Genomic DNA, 26,573 nt, shown 5'->3' with positions numbered 1-26,573 from the left:
AGTCAAAGCAATTTTACAAAGTTCCATAATTAGGGAAGTCTGATATTATGTTACACAATATCGCAAAATAAATCGCTCATCTGACCAATTGCAAGAATTACGAACTATGTTTTCCGGCGTTGAATTATATTTTGCCAAGAAAAGAATGACGGATCATGTGTTTTTGGTTATGTGTTATATGCTATGTTACTCGGACTCGGGTACGAGTCCAAGTATCCGACTCGATTATTTTGTAAAAAATTTCTATGATTTTGAACTAAAATAAATTGTCAAAGTGTCGTATCTATGTCCGAGTGTTGAGGGTGGTAAAATAAAGAGTCCAAGTAACATTAATAGATTCGGATTTTGTGTCTTATAAGATTGAGGATTATGTTCTTATTCTTTTGAAAATAAATTGAACTTGTTCTTTGGGTTTAGTTGAATTATATATATGTTTATTTCATTTTCTTGTCGATATATGTTTTTTTATGCATGCATTGAGATTAGACCATGTTTTTTGAGTGTAAATTACATGCTCTTTATTTCTTTTAGGTTTATGTTCTTTTGTTTAAACTCCTATATTGTGCATCTAGGTCCCACAAACTGATAATTGACACAATATCCTCTAATTTTTATTGTTGATCTCTATTCAGAGATGAAGTTTATGTATGTATTTTGAGTACAAAACCCTGTCTGACTACTGTACTACTATAATTTCCTCACAGGAAGTGCAAAATCGCAACGTTGGAACACGGGTAGATAGGCTCACCAGTTTACCTGATGATTTGTTGATTAAGATTCTTTCCCTGCTTCCTACCAAGGAAGCTGCTTCGTTGTCTTTCTTCTCCAAAAAAATCAGGGGTCTTTTCCCTTTAATTACAAGCCTTGATTTCGATGGTTCACCTACATCACGTTGTTTGAAACACTCCTCTGCAATCCAGCATTTTCCCTCTTTTGTCACCTTTGTCGATACTGTCCTCCAAGAATACCGATCTCAGCATCTCAAAAGGTTTAGACTTCAAATTAGCAGAGCAGACTGTGTCACCCCGAACTCTAATGGTTGTCTCCCTGACTTGAAGTTCACACATCTTAACAAGTGGATCTCTTTTCCATTGACTTTTGCTGGCCTTAGGGAGCTGGACCTCTGCATTCTGGTGAAGAAACCAGATAAAGCTCAGTTGGCCCCGGCTATATTCACGTGTGAAACATTGGAGGTGTTGAAGCTTCAGGTTAACATTGGTCTTGATCAAGTTATCACCATGCCAGCCTATCGTCTTCCAAACTTGAAACGACTACTTTTGCTCACGTCATTCATTCCTGATGATGACCTTCTGCCCAGGCTAGTTTCGAGCTGCCCCTTACTTGAAGACCTCACATTTCAAGCCTTACCAAACCATGTCCATAACACATTTATCTATCCAACTTCCCTTCGGAGATTGTGTCTATATATGAATAGACTTGGGAGTAATGTGCGCGATTACAATGACTTAGTGCCTTTCAGCTATCCTAATTCAGAGTACCTTGACTTCATGGATAATTCAAGATGCATGTGCTCAATCCCAAAGATTCCTTGTTTTGTTAAAGAAGCACTAACCATCCCGTACATCTTATTACATGAGGAAATTCAGCTTTCTCTTGAGGAGATAATTACCCTCATCAAACCCTCGTCTTATGTTCAACATTTGTCTTTGCTTGGCTGTTTCTTTCTGGTATGTCACTCTGATCCAAACTCTGTTTATATTTAAATAGTTCTTTGTTATTTTGTGAATCATGAAATTGACCAACTGGTTGTCAAATGTTTACCTTTGGTTGAAGGGATTTGACTGTGATAAGGAAAAGGTCCTAATGGATCAACTGCCCATATTTCATAATCTGAAGCATCTGGAGCTGTCTTTTTCTGGTGAAAATCACTACTGGGATAAGTTGTTGCTGCCACTTCTTTTCAGTTCGCCTGTCTTAGAAACACTTGTTTTGCCATGGGTAAGTCACTGTAACTCTGTGTGTGTATGGTTTTGGTATTATTTACACAAGTGCAATGCATTATACCTATATAGTTAATGTTGCATTAGCTCTTAACTGTAAGCAAATTATGTTTTTGATTGTTGTCTACTACTTTGCAGGGGCTCATGGAGTTTTATCACCACTGTTTCGATCGTTGTGGATACTTTGAATACTCTGGATATAAAAGCGAGTCACTGGAGTTGGAACTAAAGTTTTTCAGAGCAGCTCGCGTCGTTCCCTCATGTTGCAGGTATCGTCTTAAGAGAATAGTGATAAAAGATTACTATGGGTTATTTGAACGGGAAGTAGAAATAACCAAGTTTTTCCTAAGAGAAGCATTTGTTTTGGAGGAATTGGTCATATTTCGAGCCCAAGAATCTATTATTCCAATTCCAGATCATATGTCGATTGAGACTACATTAAAGAAGTATCCAAGAGCCTCAACCACCTGCTCAATTCAAGTATTGTGATCACCTTGATAGTGTACAAGTCATCTTCGTTCCCCTCTTATAAACTGTAAACTAGTTTCGTTAAGCATTATTTGACAGCATGTGTATTGGAAATGACTACTGATAGACAACAGAAAAGGAAATTGTGAACTGCATCCAATGTACAGCGTGGCTGCTCAGATTATTATATCTGGTGTGGGGAGTGAAATCGTCAACAGTTCGAGGATTGTGATCCGGTAGCAAGTTGTCTGTTTAGGACAATTACATGTAACGCGAATTCAGTAGTCTACTGTCGATGCAGTACAAGTGATCTTAATTACGGAGTACTAGAGTAGATCAATGGGAAAACCTCTTTGGCTGGTCTACTGCTTCTAGATTAGGAGAAATGATTATGTCATGCCTGCGTTATAAAGATGTCACCGAGTTTAATCTTAGTTTTCACTTACATAAATTTGTTTTGATTTCATGTTAATTGAGAAGGGGTAGAAGTTAAGGTTGGTAGCGTGCTTTTAATTAGAAAATAAATACCAAGTACAATTTAGGAATTTGCATTCTATTGTATAGTAGGCCTATAATGTTATAATGATATATTTTCTCCATTCTTTTTTATAAATTTCAATATTTGAAATGTTAAAAAGTATATCGATAGATTGTTAAACGTCCTTGATAGGTCTCACACGCATATATAGACTATATTCTTGATTTAAAGTATATCGATGATACTTTTACTGTTCTTTGCTCATCGATCTTGTCATCCTTGATGATTTTTTTCTTTTCTTTATCTAGTCAGTCTCTCTTTGTTTTACTGCACATTTGCTTCCAATATACTTCGTATATATATTATTATTGCACTTAATCTCAAACATATCTAATTTGAATTGGGTGGCATGCTAGTTTTAATTTGTGAATTTTTTCTTGATTAGTTTTATTGTTTGCTAATTTTTATATTACGTAGTTTTTTATTTGAAATTCATATTATGTGATAAATTTATAATTTGGGAAAATTTTCCGAATTACACACTAATTAAATTGATAGTCAGATCAAAGCCCTACCAAATTAGAGCATGCACGTAGAACTTTAAAAATACAGTACTATTTTCAAAATCAAGTACACACTTGTCAATTCTTTGCCTTTGACTTTGTTACTTAGCGTTAGAACTTCGAAGCCTGTTTTGATTAAGATTAGTACGTAATAATAGTCTTTATTCTTCAATTTAATCAAAAAAATTATAAATAATGTCGATATTTATGGAGCAATCCATATTAGACCTACATAAATACTTGATCACGTCCACTTTCTCCATCAAATCTTATGAGTAGGATTTTATTACGTGTTACGTATGGAAAATTATGTTATTTAATGCAAGTCAAAATGACTAATTTGACATGTAGAATATGAGCAAATACTACATTCTAAGTGATTATTAATCGAATTAGATAATATGTGACTTTCCTTGCCTTATTGGAATTGTAATGTAGGGTCAATTTTATCCAAGGTACTGTAATGTAGCAACACTTAAACATTGTACCCCATAAAAGATTTTGTTCAAAATATGGTTAAAATTAGTATGTCAATAAAATATTTGAAGTATATATCTAATGGCAATTCACTAGTCAACGTATTATTCGATCTTTGGTTTGCATATACCAATCTACTTTACATACCTAAAACCTTTGATGGTGTTACTAGCCAGATTTAGGATTAATTATCGTCCACATTATGACTAATTTATCATTTTCGATACAATAAATTGTAGGCCATGTTTGGCAATTATTTGGAAAAACAAAAAATGACAATTGCAATTTTGTGAGTATGTCCCTGTTCACTTCACCTTATTTTTGCTGAACATAAATTATTTTTACCGAATTGAAATTTTTATTGCTGAACTGAAATAATTTTTACTGATTTTCTATTATATTTCTTCTTTATAATCACCAAATTTTACTGAACTGAACTTATTTTTACTGAAATGAAATTATTTTTACTGAACTGAAATTATTTTTACTGAATTTAATTATTATTACTAAATTAAAATTAATTTTACTTAATATATAATTTTTTTAAGGAGAAAGAACAGGGTCTATGTCATATCATATGGTCGTACATCTTATTCATATTATGACTAAATTATGATATTTTGGGTGTAATTTTCGAACAATATCCTAGCCTATAAATAAAATGTCTATGGCAGCGCACAACTTTTAACACAAAAGAGGACAGAGCAGTACACACCTCGAAATTATTATTAGGCAGTAATTCCACTTCAAATATGTTTTTTTTCATGTTGCTTCTGCTTGCACATTTCAGCGCAGCTACTGATGTTTGCGCACCAAACACACCTCCTCAAGAAGGTTAGCATTTTCACTCATTTCTTCTTTTCTGTATAACTCCATTTTTTGAGTTTATTGCTTCATTGCTTCTCATCTTCTTATATATTAGGTCTTGTATGTATATGTACAACAACAAGACCCTAACTTAGCTTGTATGTAATTAACTAATTATATAAGTAACAAACAAGTATGGTGAAATACTGGAGATGGTGGAAAACTCATTTTGTGACTTTGGGATCACGAGTTCAAGCCCTACCACGTACTTGAGAGTAGGGGATTTCCTTAACTCCTCCCTAATCTCATCAGGTGTTAAACTCAGCTCCTCTCTACTCTCAATTGTTGACTTGTAGTTTATATTCCATGGGCAAAGTGAGTTTTGATCATATCATGGGGGTTTGTCTCTGCATGCATGTAGTCTAACATAGCTATTGACACATTGACATGCATCAATCCAAATTCAAATAAACTTTTCATTAATATTCATCCAAAGAGAATCGAAGCATATACAAGTCCAATATGATTTCATACTGGATGAATAAATCTTCACTAGGCAAGAACAACCCAGATCGATTGGAGGAGAGTCTGACTCCATGTAAGCTCAGCAAAGTTCTATCCTATAACCAATTGTTGATATGTGCCCAATAAACTTGTATGTTAGTCTTTCCTCTTCACTTTCATACATGTGGGACAATTAGTCTCAACTCGTGTGTACGTATTTTCTTAACATAGACGTTATTCTCAACTCATACACAGGTTATATATATTATCTAGTATTTGTCTATTGTGATGTATATACTCATACATTGGCAAGTTGCTCTTATCTTGTCTTTAATAATTTAAAAAGGTAGTGCAATTATAACATGCATCTATCATAAAAAGATTGGGGACATTTCAATGAAATGTTTTTATTATTCATTTATAAATTAAATATATTATAATCCAAATTTGAAACGTTATTGTCCTTAAGACTTTTTCAACTTTGTTGAAAGAGATGTACCAATGTATAGCTAGTATTCTAAAGGAAATTTCAGATCATATAAGACTATTCTAAATTTATAACAAAATTCCTATATATATGCACTTTATATTTAGTTTCTTATCAAAGGGATTACAGTCCCTGGTGTAAAATTCATGAATCTAATGTGTACCAAAATTCTGTTTTGTCTGCTATTTGACTGTAATTATCATTGTAAACAAGTCATGTAAGAATAAGACGTTGAAACCTAAGTGTAAAGGTTGAGACAGTGTAATAACTAATTCTAGATCGAAAGAGGACTATAAGTTAGTTTGAATCCTGTTTCACTGTACCCTCGTATGAACATATGAAGATAGTTAATGAGCTTAAGACGTCGCAAAATTCTTATTTTTCTCCTCTTTAACCTGTCATATCCCCTATAAACTTACTGTAAGCTATAAGCCATTTAAGAATAGTGTCTGGTGAGAAAAGATAAAAGTTTATCAATTAGTCAATTACTATTAGTAAATTGGTAAATGAACCAGTGTTTTGACCCTGCTGCGATTTCTGAATGCTGTAACAGCAGATGTCAAGAACTAGTGCAGCAAAAACATATCTATCCATACAACAGTGAAATTTAATCTTGATTATGCAGCATGTAAAACATACAGGTCTATAAGTATTTATTACAACTTTGTACAATTTAAGAGGTTGTATTTAGTGGTAGGATTCTTACATATGCAATGTATATTAGTGCATGATGCTCGAAAAAAGAGTCCTACATACATAGTCATGGAATTTCATACATACTCATGGACAGAAGAAAGAGTCCTACATACAAAGATTGAAAGATGAATTATGCTTTGATAAGGCCTTGTGTGGTTAAGTAGTTGTAAGTTGATACATACAAGGACTAACACAGGCCGTAATGGACAGGGAGGTATGTCCAACTTTCTATACTCTTATCTTAAGCTCAGCATGTTGAATAGTATGTTACTCCGTATTATATGCAGTGATTGCACTCCTGGAAGTTGCTAAAGAATTGAAGAAGCCTGACATGAATAACTGTACAAAGGATCCTTGTGACAAAAACAACACCTGCTGGTTTACAGAAGTTGATCCGAGCAGGCATAGTTATGTCAACCAAGTATCTTGTTCATGCATTGGCGGTGTAACACATGTGACAAACATGTAAGAGCAATTATAAGATACTTAATTAGTGTCTTTCTGATCTACTTTTCCATAAGAAACACGAGACTTGTGCATCTTCTTTATTTACCTTACACCAAGATTTTCTTTGATGTAAAACAGTTCATGGAAGGGCCAGAGTCTTAGCGGTGTCCTTCCAAGATCTCTTGCAAATTTGTCTTACATTACAACCTTGTAGGAAGACTCCCTCAGTTACACTTTTGTAAGTTCTTTTGCATAATGAATGATGATACTTATATATGACAATAATCTATTCCTTGTATATTGTTAGAGACCTTTCACGGAGTCTCCTTACTGGAACTATCCCACGAGAATGGACAGCTACAAAGTTGAAATTCTTGTAAGAAACTGGCCATATTAATTTTCATGTTCCAATAATGTTTCTGTGTGCTTGAATTCTGATATGCAAAAGGGATGTTGTCTGTTATTGCAGGTCTCTTTTTGCAAATCGCTTGTCAGGACCTATTCCAGATTACTTGGGAAATATTAGCTCCCTGACATATTTGTATGCTATCCTCACTTTTAGTTCCCTGTTCACCACATAATAAACAAGGTTGTGCATGTTTCTTACTACATTTCATTTCTTTATTTTCTGAACACGCGACACCAAATTATTCAGAAGCCTTGAGAGTAATCAATTCAATGGAACTATTCCTCCTGAACTTGGAAAACTGTTCAACTTGAGCAACCTGTAGGTCAAATATCGACTTATTAAGATATAGTTAAGATATATTTTGTGGCATTTACTCTATGCTAATACTAGCTACTAAATTTCTTTTGTGTTCTTTGAACTTGCATGTACTCTTGGATGGAAGAACTCTAACTGACAATGCACTTACAGGGTCCTTGCCTGTCGAGTTAAAGAACCTAAATAATTTAACAGAACTGTAAGTATACACTGTCAATTGAGATTAAACTCTTATTTCCTTAATTTGATACTTGATCTCCTTTACCATATAACTTATTGTGGACTAACTCATTTTCAGCCTTATAAGTCTAATTTCCCATGTGTTTTTAGTCGATTAAGCAGTAACAACTTCAGCGGGCGCTTGCCTGATTTTTTTCAGAGTTGGACAAAACTCCAAGCCCTGTAAGTTTGTTTGTTGAGAACACTAACTCTGCGTATGTTCCAGAAATGACTCTGATCCATCTAAATTATTCTGTTTTCAGAGAAATTCAAGGTAGTGGCTTTGAAGGGCCCATACCACCTACTATTTCTCTTCTGATTAATTTACAGGAACTGTAAGTTATCTACATATCCCTATTTATAGCTTTCTTATACTTCCAAATACTTTACTATGTTACTCTATTAGTCACATAGTAAAGTATTTTTCACATATTTGTCTGCAGGAGAATCACTGATTTGAATGGAGATGGTTCTAAGTTTCCACCATTTGAAACTTTGAATGAATTGAATATATTGTGAGTCATTTTTCTTCACATATATACAGAACTAATTCAGAAAATTGAAAAATAAAATAATATTGGACACAGTATCTTGAGCAAGTACTTTATATTTTCACAGGGTTTTAAGGAGCTGTAACATTACTGGAGTTATCCCTTCATACATCGGACGCATTATGCCACAATTGGTCCAACTGTAGTTCAACTTCCTTTCTTTTTCTTTGTATATACTTCTATGCATCTACTGATTACTTCTCTGCATTTTAAATATAATTTTTACATTCTTTGTTGCCATCTTGCAGGGATCTTAGCTTCAACAAGTTAACAGGCGCCGTTCCAGATAGTTTCCGATATTTGTACTCATTGCAAAAACTGTAAGCAACTAATCTCACATGACTGCACAACTAAAAATATCTAGAAACCTCTTCTACAGCCTAGAAAATGCGCAAGTTATTTGACAATATTTTCAGCCTAGCTAGAACAAGCTTAATTTCAGTAAAGTTTAGTCCACCATATTTTATATGATCCTGTATAAATTTTTCCTCGAGTGTATTTTTATTTATGGAGCATTATCTGACTGTCAATTGTCGCTTATGTTTAGGTTTCTGACAAGCAATATGTTAACTGGAACCATTCCCAGCTCGATCACTGACACAGATGACAGTAGGTTTGGGCTTACAACCTTAATGTCACAAATTATTCTTAGATTTAGTTGTGATAGATGCTTTTGTACTTTGGACTCTAATTTTATTTTATTTTATTTTTTCCTTTCAGCCATATAGACCTTTCTTACAACAATTTTAATGTTAGCTCTATACCTTCTCATTGTGATAAATCAACTCTGTAAGTGTACATTAATATCTACATGAATACATCGTCTTGAATATTTTATAACCCTTTTCAGTATTCTCCATTAGTTGAAAACTGATTCATTCTTTCCTTCCTTTCTATTCAGAAACTTGTACAGAAGCAATGCAAGGGACTTTAGAACGAACTTGTAAGTAGATGATTTTGTCATTTTTTTTCAATTTGTTTAACATGTATAATACAAGTTTGCTGAAACTGATGCATGAGTTATGATTTATGATTTCTCTTCGGTTGCTGAAAATCACAAAAGAGATACAAGCGCATGCCTAACAAACTTGAAATGTTCTAAAGGTAAATGATCTTTTAGTCGCGTCCTTGTTATCTTGAGCTATATAGGAAAAGCATGTGATACCTTAAAATGTGTTTGAACACTAGTTTGGCCATAATATCTATGCACCTATCCTGATCTGTCAATAATATACTTATTTGTTTTCGTGTGGTTGGAGCAAGGATGACAAAAGGCTAGCTTGAGGATTTTAATTAGCATCCTCATTATTCTGATGATAGTTTTCTCATTGTGAAGCTCGGTACTCATTGCATATCAACTGTGGAGGAGAAGAAGCTAGGATTGGAAAAAATACCTTTGAACAAGATAATGAGTCTGATGGTGCTGCTAAATTTGTTCCGAGAAAAGCAGAGTGGGGATACAGCAGTAGCGGAGACTTCAGGAATCGTAGACTTCCTACTGATCTTTATATAGCAGAAAATAAATCTACTCTACAGATGAATGATGCAGAGCTTTATAAAGATGCAAGACTTGCTGCTACATCTCTCACTTATTATGGTCGTTGCCTGGCTAAAGGGAACTACACTGTGACACTATACTTCTCTGAGATCGTCTTTGCTGACGACAGTTCGTTTGTGAGTCTTGGGAGACGGTTTTTTGATATTTATATCCAGGTTTCTATATTACTACTTCGTATTATGAATACATAATTACTAGTACTTTTGATCATTAAGGAGTATTATTAACTACTTACAAGTATTCCTGTTCAAGAGCATATCATAGACATGAATTTTGGTGCAGGAGAAGTTGGTTGCCAAGGACTTTAATATAGAGAAGGAAGCGAATGGAACGAGTAAGGCATTCAATAAATCTTTTCCACATGTAGCCGTAACCAACTATGTAGAAATTCGCTTCTACTACGCAGGGAAAGGGAGCTGGCAGATCCCGGTAAGAGGCAATTATGGTCCTCTTATCTCGGCTATTTCAGTGGAGTCAGGTGAAAATATATGCATGCACACATTGGGATTTCTTTTGATTAAAATAATGCTAATATCATTTTCTTCATTCTGTCTGTCTTAATCTAAATATTTAAGCTGTTTGTCGTGCCATTTCTTATAGAGTTCAACCCTCCTTTTAATTGGAAAATTCTCTTATGGATATTTACTGGGGCTACACTGTGTGTAATCAGTATTGTTCTTGGTATACTTTGGTGGAAACGCCGTATGGAATTAATAGCATCAAGGGAACAAGGTAAGTACATGTGTTGTCCGAAGAAGACTTGCCATTTCATTGTGTGTGTGTTTAATTTCTTCCCTTTTGAGAATCTGCTGCTAACTAACTTTGTTTTATTCAAGCTTTTCTGTTAAATATGGCTATTACCATAACATTATATAACTATTTGTATTCAATAGATTATCATAAATTGTGAAAAAATTAATTGACATTTTTTTCTTGATCAGATCTCCTAGGACAAAATCCACAAATAGGTTTATTCACTTACAAACAAATCAAGACTGCTTGTAATAACTTCAGTGCAGCTAACAAGATTGGAGAAGGTGGCTTTGGTTGTGTGTACAAGGTCTATCTGCCTGTTATTCTTTCTTTCTCGCGATAATTTTACTGCTAGAAAATCATTAAGTGTCATGCATTTTTATTCATGGACAACTCTATCAGGACTTGAAAATTAAACCTTGTATTTATGTGCAGGGGAAATTGTTGGATGGTACCAATATTGCTGTGAAACAACTTTCTTCAAGATCATCCCAAGGGAACCGAGAATTTGTAAATGAGATTGGTATTATTTCTACCTTATGCCATCCAAATCTTGTAAGACTGTATGGATGTAGCGTTGATACTAGCCAACTTTTCTTGGTTTATGAATACTTGGAGAACAATGACCTTGGACATGCTTTGTTCGGTAGGTATTTTGTATATTTGATCCTAGCTACATACTGTCTGTATCAATACAAGTCGCGTAACATTGTAAATGAATTATGTTACAGAGGAAGGTGGTTACTTGAGATTCGATTGGCCTACTAGGAAAAGGATTTGTGTAGGCATAGCAAGGGGTCTGGCCTTCCTGCACGACGAATCAACAATAAAAATTGTTCATAGAGATATCAAAGCTACAAATGTTTTGCTTGATCGTGACCTTAACCCAAAAATCTCCGATTTTGGATTGGCAAAGCTCAATGAAGAAGATAATACTCATATCAGCACTAGAATTGCAGGAACAATGTAAGTTGGCTAGACCGTACCATCTCATTATATTACACTATTATGTGACAGAAGGCGGATGTTTGTACTTGGTCTTCGTGTTTTTTCTTTAAACAATATTTATCTGAACTCTTTTAATTTGTTATAATTTCGCCTTATAGAGGATACATGGCTCCAGAATATGCAATGCGGGGTTACTTAACAGAGAAGGCGGATGTTTACAGCTTTGGGGTTGTCGCGTTAGAAATTGTAGCTGGAAGAAGCAACATGAAGTTTCAACCAAGTGGAGATCTTTATTGTCTCCTGGATTTGGTAATTCTTATTTTCTTTTGTTGAGTAACATAGAAATCTTAATACACGCTCTATGTGGAATTATAGTGATTTAAACTTTTAGCGTGAGAACTAAATCTAGACGAGATAGCATGCATGATGCTATTAGGTAAAAGCAATGTTTTTTAAGTTTTGGTACATGAAAAGTTAAATATATTATAAATTTTACTTCCCAGGCTTTCGTTCTTCAACAAAATGGAAAATTGATAGAGCTGGTGGATCGAAGATTGGAGACAGATTACAATGAAGACGAAGCGTTAAGAATAATTCAGGTTGCATTATTATGCATTAATCCATCTCCGGCGCTTAGGCCAACAATGTCCAAGGCGTTGAGCATGCTTGAAGGAAACATAGAAGTGGAAGAATTAATTCTAGAGCCTAATAACTCATATGGTCATGAGTGGATGTATGGATCATCTAAGAGTTGGCAAAGCCAAACAATCGAAACCGATACCCAAAGCCTATTACACTCTCCTAGTGTACCTATGGTCGAGTTATCGACTTCCTCGTCTCTACGTGATCTTTATCCAGTTGATAATTATTCCTATTAAAGCATACATGGACAACCATGAAGAACATTTTTGCTAAGATTGTGACGAAAACATATTTTATGTCATTCTTCTATAGATTGTGACGAAAACGTATTGTAACACATCTACGGAGAGATAATGTAGGTTCAATATAGATGCAAAGGTACACTATGTCATTTTTTCTCCATAAAATGAAGTATATTGTCTCATTCGATCACACTATCTAATTAAGTTTGAAAAATACTGAAAGAATACTAGTTACCCAAAACAGGAATTCGTGGACTTGGGAGTCGGTGGCATTAAAAGATGAGAAAAAGTAGCTGTAAATTAACAACACACTGTTTGACTGTTTGAAAATAAGCAACAGTCTGAAGTTACGTAAAACTACTACGTACCCTACATAGATTAAAAATAGAATAAGGAGAAATGTCAACCCAACTAGCAGTTTAAAGTCTGTAAACATCAAAGAATTACTCTTTTAAGCGATTATCTAGCGTGAAATGTTATCACATACGTTTAATTTCTCAATATTATAGTTTTCCTTCGAGGAAGGATCCTGACTTCTGAGTCCTGACATTGGATGGATATGGCTCATGACATTCAGTATCCTTACATATTAGATAGGGAATTAGGGATTAAGTCACTTTGGATTTGGTCGAGTTATTTTTTAATCATGTCAATTTTTGACAATACTATTTACAGCTACAAATAAAATTTTGTTATAACTTTGTTCGTATTTATATATATATATTTCTTGCATTTACTTTTAGTTGCAACAATTTGATTAGAACGTTCTCATATTTAGTCTATTCTTGCTAGGTTTGATTTCATAATGATACTCTATAGTCTGTACTAAACAATGGAGATCAAGATACTTAAATGTGGAATATTAATACGAGTATTTAATTAAATCTTACACGTGGTTTGGTTTATACAAAAGTACTTTTCCATTCTGCAAACTTTTTTTAAGCTAAACTTGGTTACAACTCTTACAAGTAATTAATTAATTCAAATCCTTTAATTATTTTACTTATTGTTAATTAAGTTATTTTAGTTAATTTGGCTGTAAATTTTTTCTAATTTCTAAACTAGTAATTATTACAGCGAGACAAATTCATGCTCTATTATAAGCTAAAGAACCAAAAAAAAAAAAAAAATATTGTGTGCACAACCGACGCCCAAAACTGTCATACGTCACACACAATCAGAGCCCGAAACCAGGCCATATTGGGGCCAATCGGTCCTAGCGGAGTGGCGGTTGTACGGGGTGCGTGCCAATTTTGGACATTGGTTCCTGGCTACGTACATGCCTTTATTTTATTTTAAATTTATACCTAATTATTATTAATGTGCATTTATTTGGAATGAGTAAGGGTATAATGGTCTCTTCATATATAATGTTGACGTTTTGATCAATTTTGTTGGTAGTGTTTAGCGATTCACTTTTTTCAAAGGTTCTTTTGGATAGAATTGGTATTGAAAAGACCCTTTATAATAAATTTTCCCAAATTAAAACTAGTACCAACCTAACTACTCGTAATAACAACAAAGTCCCTCGGGCTTGGATTGCTCTGACTCAATGATTAGCTACTCGGGCTCACCATCACCCTGGATGCTTTTATAATTTGTGGTTAAGTTGTTTTGAGCTCTTAAGGGGTGTTTGGTATGTAGGAATTTGGGGTGAGAATGGGAGTTTTAGTGTTAAGTAGAAGGAACTCAAATGTTTGTTTCATGCGATTAGGAAAAGAGGTTGGGAATGGACATTGGAAAAATATGCCCTCTACTCCCAACAAAATAATACCAGGTGGGCAAGTATTAGAGATAGTCGGTCTTGTATGTGGCTACTTATAAAATAACAAAGTAATTCTTATAACACTGACTAAATAACCTCTGTAATACTGATCTAGTAACCCTTATAATCGACCAAGTAACCATATAACACTAACAAAATAATTCCTTTAACACTAAGTAACCCCTATAACACTAACAAAGTAAAGTAACTCCTATGATATATAGCTGGCCACACCGTGTGACCAACCACATATAAGAATTTGTGCTAGAAGATTGGAATTGGAAATGGTGAAAAATTATTAAAATGCCTTTAATGAATAGGTAAGAAAAGAAATTTAAGTACGGATAAATTTGTAAATTTATACTTTGAAATATATTCCTTACATATTAGTATCATTTACTATCAAACAGGAATTGGTTTTATTTTTAAAAATTCACAAAAATATATTCCCAACACAAATTCTTGATTAAGACGGATTTTCATTAACTTATTGGAAGATGGGTTAAACTTACTTTATATACTGCAAAAGTTGTCATTTTCCTAACATAAACTTAAAATGCATTACATTAATCATATTAAGCCTTTATACAATGTATACATTAGAAATTACACATTAATATATAATCAAACTCCTTACAAACTAAAGTTACACTTAAAGAAAATTGTTAAACTTACCCTTAAACTGACCGTTTTACAATAAAATTAACGTAAGCTTGCCTTATACATAACTTACAATCATCCTAATTCCACCATTTATTCTCCAAACTCTCATTCCCACACATCAATCGCCCCGTTTTTGTAAAAAAAAAAAAATAAAAAAAAATAAACTACCTGTAATAAACTAATAATAACCCCACTTGAAATTAATTGTGCTTGAAATTGATCCATTTTCCATAATAATCTAACGCAGCTCAATTCAATTGACTCGATTGTCGGTTTTATTACATCCATAAATTTACATCAAATGAATTATTTTTTTCTATTCTAAAGTCACATCTCACAGTAAAACGGAGGAGAAAAAGAGAAAAGTAAAGACTTGACTTTTGCCTGCACTTCAAAGTCTGCAATTACTACTATAAATTAAAGCCTTTTAGAAGCATAAAAATGATCAAATTAGCGCAATCCAAAAAAAAAAAAAAAAAAAAAAACTTATTCTTCGTAGTATAAGCTACTGTGCAAATGGCAGCTAGTTTGAGTTTCAGCGGTTTCACTGCCGCTGTTGTTTTACTAGCGTTTTTTGTGGGTTTTGGCGTTTGCAGTAATTGCTCTTCCACTCCTACTGAAGAAGGTTAGCTGTTTAATTCTTGTTCTTTTAAGGTACTCTTTCTGTTTCTTCCATTCTATGTACCTTGATTTGTTGTGTAAATTAGTATGTACCCGCGCATTAGCACGGAATATATTATTATTTGATCCGTCATTTATCTACATGCCTTTATTTCTTTTTGAATTTTAAAATTACATGCATATTTCTATTTAAAGAATGGACTTTTTGATTATATTTAAAGTTGTCATCAATTTTTATTTGTTTTTAATATTTTTGTACTTTTAACATCTTTTTTCAACACTTTTTCTCTCCTATTTTTAATAATTACCAACTATCTTTTTCTTCTCTCTATCTCTCTAACCCCACATGTACATTTTTACTTCCCTGTCATGGGGTTTAAGAAATCTTTAAGTTTCTTATTTTCACGAAAAATAAGAAATAAGCATGTAGATAAGAAACGGAGGGAGTAGCAAATAAAGATAGTTGAAAGGTTTTGAGATTTGAATGTTTGTGAGATGTGGTTAAACGTGTTAAAAACAACTTTTATAGTCGGAATAGTCTATATTATTATAGTACTTTGTTAAATTTTGATACAATATAAAATGGGTTTGGGCAACCCGAACAAGTAGGAGGAGAGTTTGGTCCACAAACAAGATTAAGGAGAATTCATACTAAAACCAATTGGCAATAGTAGGAGTAACTCCTCTGCCTAATAAAGTGGAATCATCTCTCCTCTTTCTCCAATGTGAGACACTCACAAGTAGACTATAATGAATTTCAACATACTTTGTATTTGATGGGAGTGTTGTGCTACCCAAACGTTTCATAACGTCTTAATTAGACGGAAAACGTTACTGGGTAGTGTAGTGCTACCCAAATGTTTCATAACTTGCTGATAGTTCTAAAAAATAAAGGTAAAGGTAGTTCTTCACAGTACTTCTCGACAAAATTTCCTTAATTGTAAGATAAGGTCAATAAAATTGCTTCTCTTTGACCCCTTTTGTTTTGAGGCTAATACATGTAAAAATTTGTAGTTGTGAATTGAGCTTAGGTACTCCTTTGGATCACCATTCACTAACTTCTCTCATGATCACAAAGTGATGTATATATAACTTGTTTGGTGTGTGCAGTGGAAAGTCTTCATCAAATTGCAAGAGAAGTGCGAAAACATAACTCAGATTGCTCAACAGATCCTTGTAGCCAGAGCAGAAGTGATACTTGCTGGAATTCAAAAGAGGACCAGGATGAGAAGTATACCAATTTGGTAAATTGCACATGCCGTGATGGCATATGGCATATCACAGATATGTAAGTTGCTCAAACATACAAGTTGCTTGCTTAGGATTTGGCACTTAATACGAAGATTTATTTATTTATTTATTCATTTTGATAATTTTGTGTTAGTTCTGCATTCTAGCAATTATAATATCCTTTGTTTCTTAATTCGGATAGTAGCTTTATTCAAGGTATACCTTAACATTAGCCATGCCATATCCTCTGGTGGTACTTGACATTAAAAAAAAAAAAAAAAAAAAAAAAACCCGCAATAAATGGTTATTATGATTTTATGTGTTCTATTCAGCTTGATTTTATAAGTACATATTTAGTTTAAATAAGTTCTATTATTACAGAGCGACTAAGTCGTGTTTTTGGAGAAACTTGGCTCGCGTTTTTTTATACTAGAGAGCTTATGATGTGATGCAAAATTATAGAAGCTTAGACAGAAAATAAAAGCGGAAACTTGGTTAGAATTGGTGTGGATCACCAAGAACCGGAGTGGGATCTCACTAAGGTGTTACGAGGTTTTAAACCCAAGAAACTATAAGGGAAAAAGGTAGGATCCTTGAATGGATCTCTTTGGAGGAAGATTCATAAACCTTGATTGGATTTAAAAGATCATAAGGGATGAGCCATAATGACTAATCCATATCATGGCCTCATCTCTTAAAATCAATAAAGTTGACCCTTGTGCATTGATCTTTTTTCCATGTGTCACAATACACTATCCTAAGGATTCCAAACCTACTCCAAGCATCTAAGGCCATGGCTTTAAGTGCTCCAAAAATGCTTTTAATCCTTTCTAAAGAAGATTATATCCAATCGACCCATGAGTATGTTATCTGAGTGAACAAGCTTTCTGACTTAAAGAATCTCTTCTTCCGAAGGAAAATATGTTTAAGATAGAGAAATAGAAATACTCCGTAAATACAACCTGCAATCAACTCTGTACTTAATGTACCAATTATTCTATGATTTTCGTAGATGACATAGTCTAACTTAAAGCTTATTTCTTGCATAAAGTTACTGGAAGGGGCAAAACCTTGCTGGTGTCCTTCCGAAATCCCTCTCCAAGCTGCGTTACATTAAGACCATGTAAGACCAGCCCCCTGTGATTTTTTTTTTTTTGTTTTTGTTTTGTGCATATATGGTCATTGATACTTCAGGAAGCCATTAACTTGTCCCCCTTATTTTGTTTTAATCAGTGATCTCTCGAGGAATGTCCTTACTGGAACAGTGCCAGTTGAATGGATTGATACAAAGCTGGAATTTGTGTAAGAAAACATGTATTTCCTTTTCACATGTATTCATATTTTCTTAATGTCTTGTTTTTGCAATCTATTTTATTTACAGGTCTCTATTTGCCAATCGACTATCAGGACCAATTCCAAAGTATTTGGGAAAAATCACCACTCTTACACAGCTGTATCCTCCTTGTTCTCCCTATTGCCCTCTTTAAGTGAAAGCACAAACATGTAGCATATATATCTTACCTGATTCTCAAATTGTGTATGAACATCAGAAGCATTGAGAGCAATCAATTTAATGGAACTGTTCCTGCTGAACTTGGGAACTTGATCAGCTTAACCAACTTGTGGGTACCTTTTTCGTTTTTCTTTTTTCAGTGATAGGCCACATTTATTCATTCTAAATTTTCATCTGTTACATGAGCATTAACACCGGAACTTGTGTCTCTTCCCTTGTTGATGAAAGAACATTAAGTGACAACAAACTTACAGGGCATTTGCCTTTGGAGTTGAAGAATCTGAGCAATTTAACAAAACTGTAAGTAGTTTTTATATTGGAGAGTTTAACTATATGCATAAAGCTTTTGTACATATTTATCTGTCTCCTCTTTTTCAATCATTTCTTTTTCTGGTGTAATTGCTAGTCAATTAGGTAGCAACAACTTCAATGGAAGCTTACCTGATTTCATAAAGCATTATTCAGAACTTCAATACTTGTAAGTTGTCTTCCTTGAAAATCTGAATGATGCAAAATTGTTCCAATCATGGTTTTGATCCGTCAGTGTCACCGTGGACACACCGCAGATATATGATAGGCAGTGGCTTTGAGGGGCCGATACCATCTGACATAGCTACTCTGCACAAACTAAAAGAATTGTAAGTAATTCTACTTTATGTATGTTTCTCATATTTTTTATAATGAATACTTTTCTTAAAGGAGTTCAACATTCTCCAATTTCTCCTCTACTGTATGTGTTCCTTGATGTGCTGCATGATTGCCTCACTTCTTATTTACTTATTTTTAGAGGACTCTTTGTTCTCCTTTTATATGTATACTTCTTTTCTCAAATAAAGAATTTTTTTTTAGAAGATAGAGTAAAACAAACCTTTCTAATACTGTAAGATGAAGCCCATATTTTTGAATAAAATTACCTTTCTTTGAACATGATGACAATATTGATGTGAATAATTTCTTTCTAATGATCTTGTCAAGATAAAATCTAGCTTATTATCTATGCTTCAATGGACAGATAGAATGGCAGTATTGATTTCTTGTACTTCTTCTGCAGGAGAATCAGTGATTTGGGCGGAGAAGGTTCTAATTTTCCATCACTACAAAATATGGGAGACTTAAATATACTGTGAGTCATGTTTTGTTATTTTTATTGAAATAAAAACTCAAGGAGCAAAAGTAGTTTTTGCACAACTTAAATATTAACCTAAGCAAGTAATTTGTTTTGTGATAGGATTTTGAGGAGCTGTAATATTACTGGTGAAATACCCCAAGATATTGTTATCTTGAAGAAATTAAAATTCATGTATAATTTTCCATTCCACACTTCTTATATGGCTATTATGATCGTACATATAAACGTATCCTTGTTTCTGAAGTTTTTTTTTTTTGTTCATTTATTGTGTTATTTTGCAGCGATCTTAGCTTCAACAGGTTGACAGGCTCTGTTCCAACTCTCCTTCAGATAGAACACTTGTAAGCACTCCCAAAGTCCCAATCAATCTTACACAATTTCTGATCTCGATCATCCCATTATCATTTAATTTTATAAAGGAAAGATGATAAGATTCTTGATGAATCTACTATACTTCTACAGAATTCTAACAATCTGAAATAGGTGTAGAGCTTAGAAGATGTAATAACAACAAACTGCAGCACCTAACTATCGTGGCTGTTCAGTTGGCATTATATGATCATAACCGCATTTGTCTCAACTGCCCTTGAATACCCACTTTAGTGTTAGAACCCTTAAAATGTAAAGGGTAGGTGCAAGGAAATAGAGCATAGAACTAGTTCAGCAACAGATGTACCTATCCAGTCCTTTTGCGGTAACAAATTGTGGTGATGCTAACGAGTTATATGACAATTAATAAGAAAAGTCGTTTTCAATGTCCATGGTTATTGTATTTTCCACCCCTAGGTACCATCTTTAAAGTGATACTGAGTGGTAATGATTTAAATACATGAAAGTCAAGGATGGAGGTATGTTACCATGAACAATTGGACACTGTCATAGACTCATTTTGAAAAAAATACAAAATTATGACCATTACGCCATTGATTCCTACACTACCGAAAGGGTTGTTTGACCTGAAAACCAAAAGATGGGAACTGTGATTTCTCTCTTTGACTTGGCTGTATACGTTGTGAGCTTCGTGTTCTTGGAATCTTGTCAATCATTGTTTGGTGGTAACTTCTTCGAGCCTACACTTATTTGCAGCATAAGTCTGGCTTCTGTCAAGGGAAGCAGAAATGAATCGGTTGTAAGATTTTCTTTTGGCAAGTAATGATGATTCCATTTTTTTTCTGTCAGGTATCTAACTGGAAATATGCTAAATGGACCTATTCCCAACTGGATTGCAAATGCAGTGGATACTACGTATGATCTTTACCCTAAATTAGTATGCCCTCTGTCCACAAATAATCTTCCGTGTTCCTATTTAAATTTTACACTCAACCCATGTGATATAGATCCCTCCATTAACCTTTTTCTTTTCTCACTATTTCACCACACCCTACTAAATTCTGTAATATTTGTGGACGGAGGGAGTATAACCAAAACCTTTTAATTTTAGACATGATTTCTGTTTGATCATATGTTGGTACCTAATTCCTTAGAGGATTAAAACAGAGCAATTTGGTAAAAGACCTAGAAAACTTGTAATACATTATAAGGGAGTTGGATTATAACACTTAGACATGTCTAAAAGAGATCTTGAATGGAGCAAGAACTTGTTTAACGTTACCAAGATTTTTTGAAGATCGAATGTACTTCCTTCATTTTCAAAAAATTGTAACAATCCTTTTGACATGTTTAATCATTAAGAAAGGAGAGATATAAAAAGAGATCGTAATATCTACCCATGTGAAGTGGATAGAAAGAGAGAAATGAACCACTTAACAGGAAAGGAATGTTAAATTAATATCAAAGCAGACCGAAAAGGAAAGTGTTAAAGATGTTTGGAGACAGAGGAATAGCTTTCTAGATTAAGTGATGTCTGCAACATGGTTTTGTCACTCAAGTTATGAATTTTCATGAGTTTCTGCTAGGAGTAGAAATGCTGGCCAACATTATATGATGCTCATTTGTTCATGCTAATTTTGTTACTATTTTGAGCAAATAAATATTCTCCTAATGATATAACAATTGTGCTTTCAGCCACATAGACATTTCGTACAATAATTTTACTGATGACCTTAAAGAACCTCTTTGTGGCAAAAATACTATGTAAGTTTTATGCAGTTTATTCTGCTGCAATTTCATATCTTCATCTCGCACTTAATCCTTAGCTTAATAAGATACACTCTCTTCTTTTCTTTTCTTCAGAAACTCGTACAGGAGCAATGCAAGGCTTACGCCCTTGTAAGTTTAAGATATTGTTTAAATAGATTGGTATACATTCTTTGTCCAGTTCTTGACTATTGATATCCTTAATGACAATTGACATAGAGATTCAAGTGCATGCTTGAAGAGCTTAAGATGTCCAAAAGGTATATACTCTATTTGATTTATAGCAAAGGCTATTTTTTTACACATTGTTTGGATTGAGAGGATTGGAGGAAAAGGAAGAGAAGAAAAAGAAGGGATTGGATACCTTTTGGTAGGGCTATTCGCGGTGGGGTTTGGATCCCAAACCGCACTTATAACCAAACCGCACCGCAAAATGCGGTTGTTTGGTGCTGTGCGGTTTGCGATTTAACCACACTTTTTTAAAATTAGAAATATCTTTTTTTAAAAAAACTTTTACTTGATTTTGTAATTATAAACTTATAATTTGAATGTTGAACTCTTTTTTTTAACCTTAAATTACTTAATTATCAAAGATTACATCATATTTTTAAGTTCTTTTATATATTTTTTCATAAAAATGGTTTAAAGGTTTGCGGTTTACCGGTGTAAACCGCAAACCGTATCAATGTGCGGTTTGGTCTAAAAGTTTTTGGAAACCGCACCAAATCGTAAAATTGCAGTTTGGTTTGCGGTTTGGTGCAGTCTAGACCGCATTCTGAATAGCCCTACCTTTTGGTAGGAGGGAAGGGAAGGGAAGGGAAATGGAAGGATTCATTTTCCCTCCCTCTTTAATAAACCAAATCCTTCCAATGTTGGAAAGTTTTTGGAGGGAAAATGTAACCTTACCTTCTCCCTCCCCTTCCATTCCTCCCCTTTCCTTCTTCTTCCCTCCTTCCCTTTCTCTTCCACTTTTCTATCCAAACAAAGCATAAGAGTACTGTCGGCTTCTTCATTAGTCTTACACTATTTTTGGCTAGCCACATGAAAATTTGTGTTTAAGATCAATGATGCTAAATTCTACATAACTTTTTTTTAAAAAAAAAATCTTGTATATGGTCAAGGTTTTATTTACATGTATTGTTGTACTTGTGAAGCTCGGTATAAATTGCATATTAACTGCGGGGGACCAGAAACCAGAATAGGAAAGGTCACCTATCAGCAAGATTATGAGAAAAATGGTGCAGCAACATTTTTTTATAAGCCTGACTGGGGATTCAGTAGTAGTGGAGAATTCTGGAAACCTGCAAAGCTTACAAATAATTATATAGCGCAAAATACTTCAAAGTTAATAGGAAAGAGTGATGAAGGACTGTATAAAGATGCACGACTCTCTGCTACGTCTCTAACTTACTATGGCCGGTGCCTGGCAAAAGGGAACTACAGTGTGACCCTTTACTTTTCAGAAATCATCTTTACAGATGATGATACATACACGAGTATAGGAAGGCGGGTGTTTGACATTTTTATCCAGGTTGTTTAATACTGTCTTCTTATCTAAGTCCTATTAGTGATCATGAAATTGCTGGAATTTTTAGAAATTTGCATCTAAAGAGTTGGACTACATTGTGCAGGAAAAGCTATATTTCAAGGATTTTGATATTGTAAAGGAAGCTAATGGAACACATAGGGCTTTCAAGAAAGTTTTCAGTAACATATCAGTAACAAATTCATTAGAAATTCGCTTCTACTATGCTGGAAAAGGGAGCACACAAATTCCAGTAAAAGGAAATTATGGTCCTCTTATTTCAGCTATTTCAATAGAGTCGCGTAAGTCCAGCATCATGTAGAAAGTTTATGCTCATTCTAAGTCCTTTTTTAAGGAAACGCTTAATCCTATTGTTTACTCTTACTCATGAAATATATTCATTATTGCATCATTATCATTAATGAAATGAACTGTACTGTAAAATTAGCAAGTACACCTTCTGCAATAAGTTTTCTAATTTTTTGAACTTGGGGCACGACAATATGACATAGATGGATTGGTTAAAATTTGTTTAGGTATCAACCTAATTGTCTAGAAATAAGGTTTTTTTTTTTTTAGGTTCAATTAGCAAGTGTTAATTTTCATCACTTCTTTGTGCAGAGTTCAACCCTCCTTTTGACTGGAAAATAGTCATGCGGGCTCTAGTAGCAGCTACATCGTTCCTTATTGGAATTGCACTAGCTATTTATTGGTGGAAACGCCGTAAGGAAATTATAAAATCAAGGGAACAAGGTCAGTGTGTATTGTGTTATCTGTGGTATAGGAACATTTTGCTTATGTGAGATGTTACAGACTTGTAGTGGCAAGTGTTTCTAACTTACCACTACATTATGTTTATTAGAATTCAACTGATGAACAAGTTAATTTTACTGTTTATTATGCCTTAAATAACCATCTACATCTTATACTTTCAAATCAAATATCTTCAACCACGTAGACAGGGGCACAAAAAATGATTTTGAGCATATAAGAAAATAAGAGCGCTGCAAGTTGCAGATAATCCACCAACATGAACAAAAAAAATTTAGTGATTGTTCAAATTTTTATATTATCAATGTACCACATACTCCACTTCCTATTATCTTAATTACTTGTTGAATTGTACCATTCTGAATACTATTAGTTTGTGCTCAGAGCTCCGTGTACTGAATCCACAAATTGGTCTTTTCACTTATAAGCAAATCAAGGCTGCCTGTAACAACTTTAATATTGCTAATAAGCTAGGAGAAGGTGGGTTTGGATCTGTGTACAAGGTATGTTACTAAGTACTTTGTTTTTGCTTAATGAATTACGGTGTTGGTGTGTAATTATTCAACCCATATTTGTCATGGACAACTTGGGGAGTGAAAAGCACAAAAACTTATACTAACTCTTATGTAGGGAACCTTGTTGGATGGTACCCATATTGCTGTGAAACAACTTTCAGCCAAATCTTCCCAAGGGAATCGAGAATTTGTGAATGAAATTGGTATGATTTCTAGTATGTGCCATCCAAATCTTGTGAGATTGTATGGATGTTGTGTCGATACAAGCCAACTTTTCCTGGTGTATGAATACTTGGTGAACAAGGACCTTGGACATGCTTTGTTTGGTAAGGAGTTATATTGTGTTTATCTCTTTATCCTGTTTGCGTTGCAAGGAGTACAGAATGGAATCAGTTGTAAAGCTGTCCGCGAAGATTTTAACTTATTAGTTATTTTCTAAATGAAGGTCCAGGTGATGGCCGGTTAAAATTAGACTGGCCTATTAGGAAAAGGATTTGCATTGGGATAGCTAAAGGTTTAGCTTTCTTACATGAAGAATCAAGGATAAAAATTGTTCATAGGGACATCAAAGCTACAAACGTATTGCTTGATTGTAACCTTAACCCAAAAATCTCAGACTTTGGGTTGGCAAGGCTTAATGAAGAGGAGGTTACACACATTAGCACTAGAATTGCTGGAACAATGTAAGCTAACTTTTTGAGTCTCTATTGTCTTTATCATAGAGTTCATAAGTGCTCATACTTATGAAAGCCAGTTAAAGTATTTATTATTAGATGGTTGATCTATTTTCTATAATTCATAGTATAACCATCATCTGGTCTCCTGCACTTGTTTCTTGGGATGGCGTACTGTGTAATGATTATCTGGAAATAATAGTAATATATCGGTCAATGAATCAATGAAGATGAGAGGTGAAATCTGATCAAGGGGCAAAGGCAATCGTTGAATTCATTTTTTGAACTAGAATTTTCTTTTGCAGAGGATATATGGCTCCAGAATATGCACTGTGGGGTTATTTGACACCTAAAGCTGATGTTTTCAGCTTTGGGGTTGTTGTATTAGAAGTCGTGGCCGGAAGAAGCAACATGAAATTTGAGCCCAGTGAAGATCACTTTTGCCTCCTTGATTGGGTAAATTTCCCTAGCCATGTACTTTATTTTGCAGGATAATATTCTGCATTCTACATGGAAAAGATATCATTTATATCAATCTTCATAATTTCCAGGCATATGTTCTGAAACAAAAAGGAGAATTAATGGAGCTGATGGATCCGGCATTAGGAACTGATTACAACAAGGAAGAAGCATCATTTATGATTCAGATAGCATTATTATGCACAAATCCGTCTCCAGCACTGAGGCCTACGATGTCTGAGGCACTGAACATGCTTGAAGGAAATACTGCAGTACAAGAACTTATTCTGGAGCCCAATAACTTATATAGTCATGAGTGGATGTATCAGGCATCTAAGAAGCAGCAGCTAAAACAATTATCTGGAACTGAAACACAAAGCTTGATACATTCATCTGATGCACCAAGGATTGACTCGTCTTCCAAGTCTGCACACGATCTTTATCCAGTTGATGCTTGCTCTCATTGAAGCACTCTATGGGTGACCGTGAGGCACAATTTGTGCTTGTGGAGGCCTTTGACTTTGCTCTTGTTTGTGTACGTAAAATACCTTCGAAGTTTGTTTCCTGTCATCTACTCGTATCTAAGAACACGTACTTATTCTTCATCAACAGTTTAAACCTATTGTATTCCTCAACAAATACCAACATGATCCTTGTAATTAAGACATTTCTCTTATGGTATTTTGTACTGGAGAATGTAATTACTTTCAGAACTTTAATGTAATCTCTTTGAAAGATAAATGGAGATAGGTTCGATAATTCATCTATTGACTCCTTGAACAGAAAAAGGTATAATCTAACTTGAGAAATGGCTGAATCTTTAAATTTTGTTTCTTGAAGTATGGTTTCTTAACATGAATCCAGAATACTATGCTTGTACACTAAAGTTAGGTTATTATAGATTGAGAATAATGCATTAAAGGGATAATAAAAGGGTTTTTTTTTTTTTTTTAAATATGGAGACAGGTAAAGGTGGTTGATAGTATACACATAATTGTTTTCTAGAAAAAAAAATAGTAATAATGATATTAATATTGATCAAAAATATTAGATAATAATTTGACCAAGAAACATGCACAATGGTGA

General features: G+C 34.0%; 2 protein-coding genes across 2 annotated transcripts; both read left to right on the top strand.

The window, feature by feature from the left end:
* The first annotated feature begins 296 nt into the window (after positions 1-296).
* LOC110698821 (F-box/LRR-repeat protein At1g06630-like) lies at positions 297-2,450 on the top strand. The gene is made up of 3 exons (XM_021876340.1): positions 297-1,688; positions 1,795-1,959; positions 2,100-2,450. Exons 1-3 carry the CDS (start codon positions 648-650, stop codon positions 2,448-2,450), a joined length of 1,557 nt encoding a protein of 518 aa, XP_021732032.1. The 5' UTR covers positions 297-647.
* Positions 2,451-4,620: 2,170 nt separating this feature from the next.
* On the top strand, positions 4,621-26,228 carry LOC110698820. The gene is made up of 48 exons (XM_021876338.1): positions 4,621-4,781; positions 6,729-6,906; positions 7,027-7,098; positions 7,196-7,264; positions 7,358-7,429; positions 7,544-7,615; positions 7,740-7,811; positions 7,943-8,014; positions 8,095-8,166; positions 8,275-8,346; positions 8,450-8,524; positions 8,631-8,702; positions 8,930-8,995; positions 9,103-9,171; positions 9,284-9,325; positions 9,446-9,486; positions 9,719-10,095; positions 10,223-10,418; positions 10,541-10,672; positions 10,882-11,000; positions 11,129-11,339; positions 11,425-11,659; positions 11,800-11,950; positions 12,145-12,517; positions 15,459-15,578; positions 16,685-16,862; positions 17,856-17,927; positions 18,038-18,106; positions 18,186-18,257; positions 18,355-18,426; positions 18,546-18,617; positions 18,724-18,795; positions 18,884-18,955; positions 19,369-19,440; positions 19,546-19,617; positions 19,728-19,787; positions 20,626-20,691; positions 21,472-21,540; positions 21,640-21,675; positions 21,763-21,803; positions 22,698-23,074; positions 23,175-23,370; positions 23,690-23,821; positions 24,224-24,342; positions 24,470-24,680; positions 24,800-25,037; positions 25,334-25,484; positions 25,580-26,228. The coding sequence occupies exons 1-48, from the start codon at positions 4,700-4,702 to the stop codon at positions 25,952-25,954; spliced, it is 6,006 nt and encodes a 2,001-aa protein (XP_021732030.1). The 5' UTR covers positions 4,621-4,699; the 3' UTR covers positions 25,955-26,228.
* Positions 26,229-26,573: the final 345 nt, after the last annotated feature.

The sequence above is a fragment of the Chenopodium quinoa genome, unplaced genomic scaffold (genome assembly GCF_001683475.1).
Source record: "Chenopodium quinoa cultivar QQ74 unplaced genomic scaffold, ASM168347v1, whole genome shotgun sequence".
NCBI classification, from domain to species: Eukaryota; Viridiplantae; Streptophyta; class Magnoliopsida; order Caryophyllales; family Amaranthaceae; genus Chenopodium; species Chenopodium quinoa.
This window is presented reverse-complemented; position numbering and strand designations above follow the sequence as displayed.

What these genes read in the sequence shown, in the direction of transcription:
- LOC110698820 (XM_021876338.1), top strand. Translation starts at nt 4,700, where the DNA reads ATGTTTTTTTTCATGTTGCTTCTGCTTGCACATTTCAGCGCAGCTACT. An exon ending in GGCTATTTCAGTGGAGTCAG is followed by an intron (nt 10,419 to 10,540) that starts GTGAAAATATAT and finishes CATTTCTTATAG; the next exon opens with AGTTCAACCCTCCTTTTAAT. An exon ending in CTCCTTCAGATAGAACACTT is followed by an intron (nt 19,788 to 20,625) that starts GTAAGCACTCCC and finishes TTTTTCTGTCAG; the next exon opens with GTATCTAACTGGAAATATGC.
- LOC110698821 (XM_021876340.1), top strand. Translation starts at nt 648, where the DNA reads ATGTATTTTGAGTACAAAACCCTGTCTGACTACTGTACTACTATAATT. An exon ending in TGCTTGGCTGTTTCTTTCTG is followed by an intron (nt 1,689 to 1,794) that starts GTATGTCACTCT and finishes CTTTGGTTGAAG; the next exon opens with GGATTTGACTGTGATAAGGA. An exon ending in AAACACTTGTTTTGCCATGG is followed by an intron (nt 1,960 to 2,099) that starts GTAAGTCACTGT and finishes ACTACTTTGCAG; the next exon opens with GGGCTCATGGAGTTTTATCA.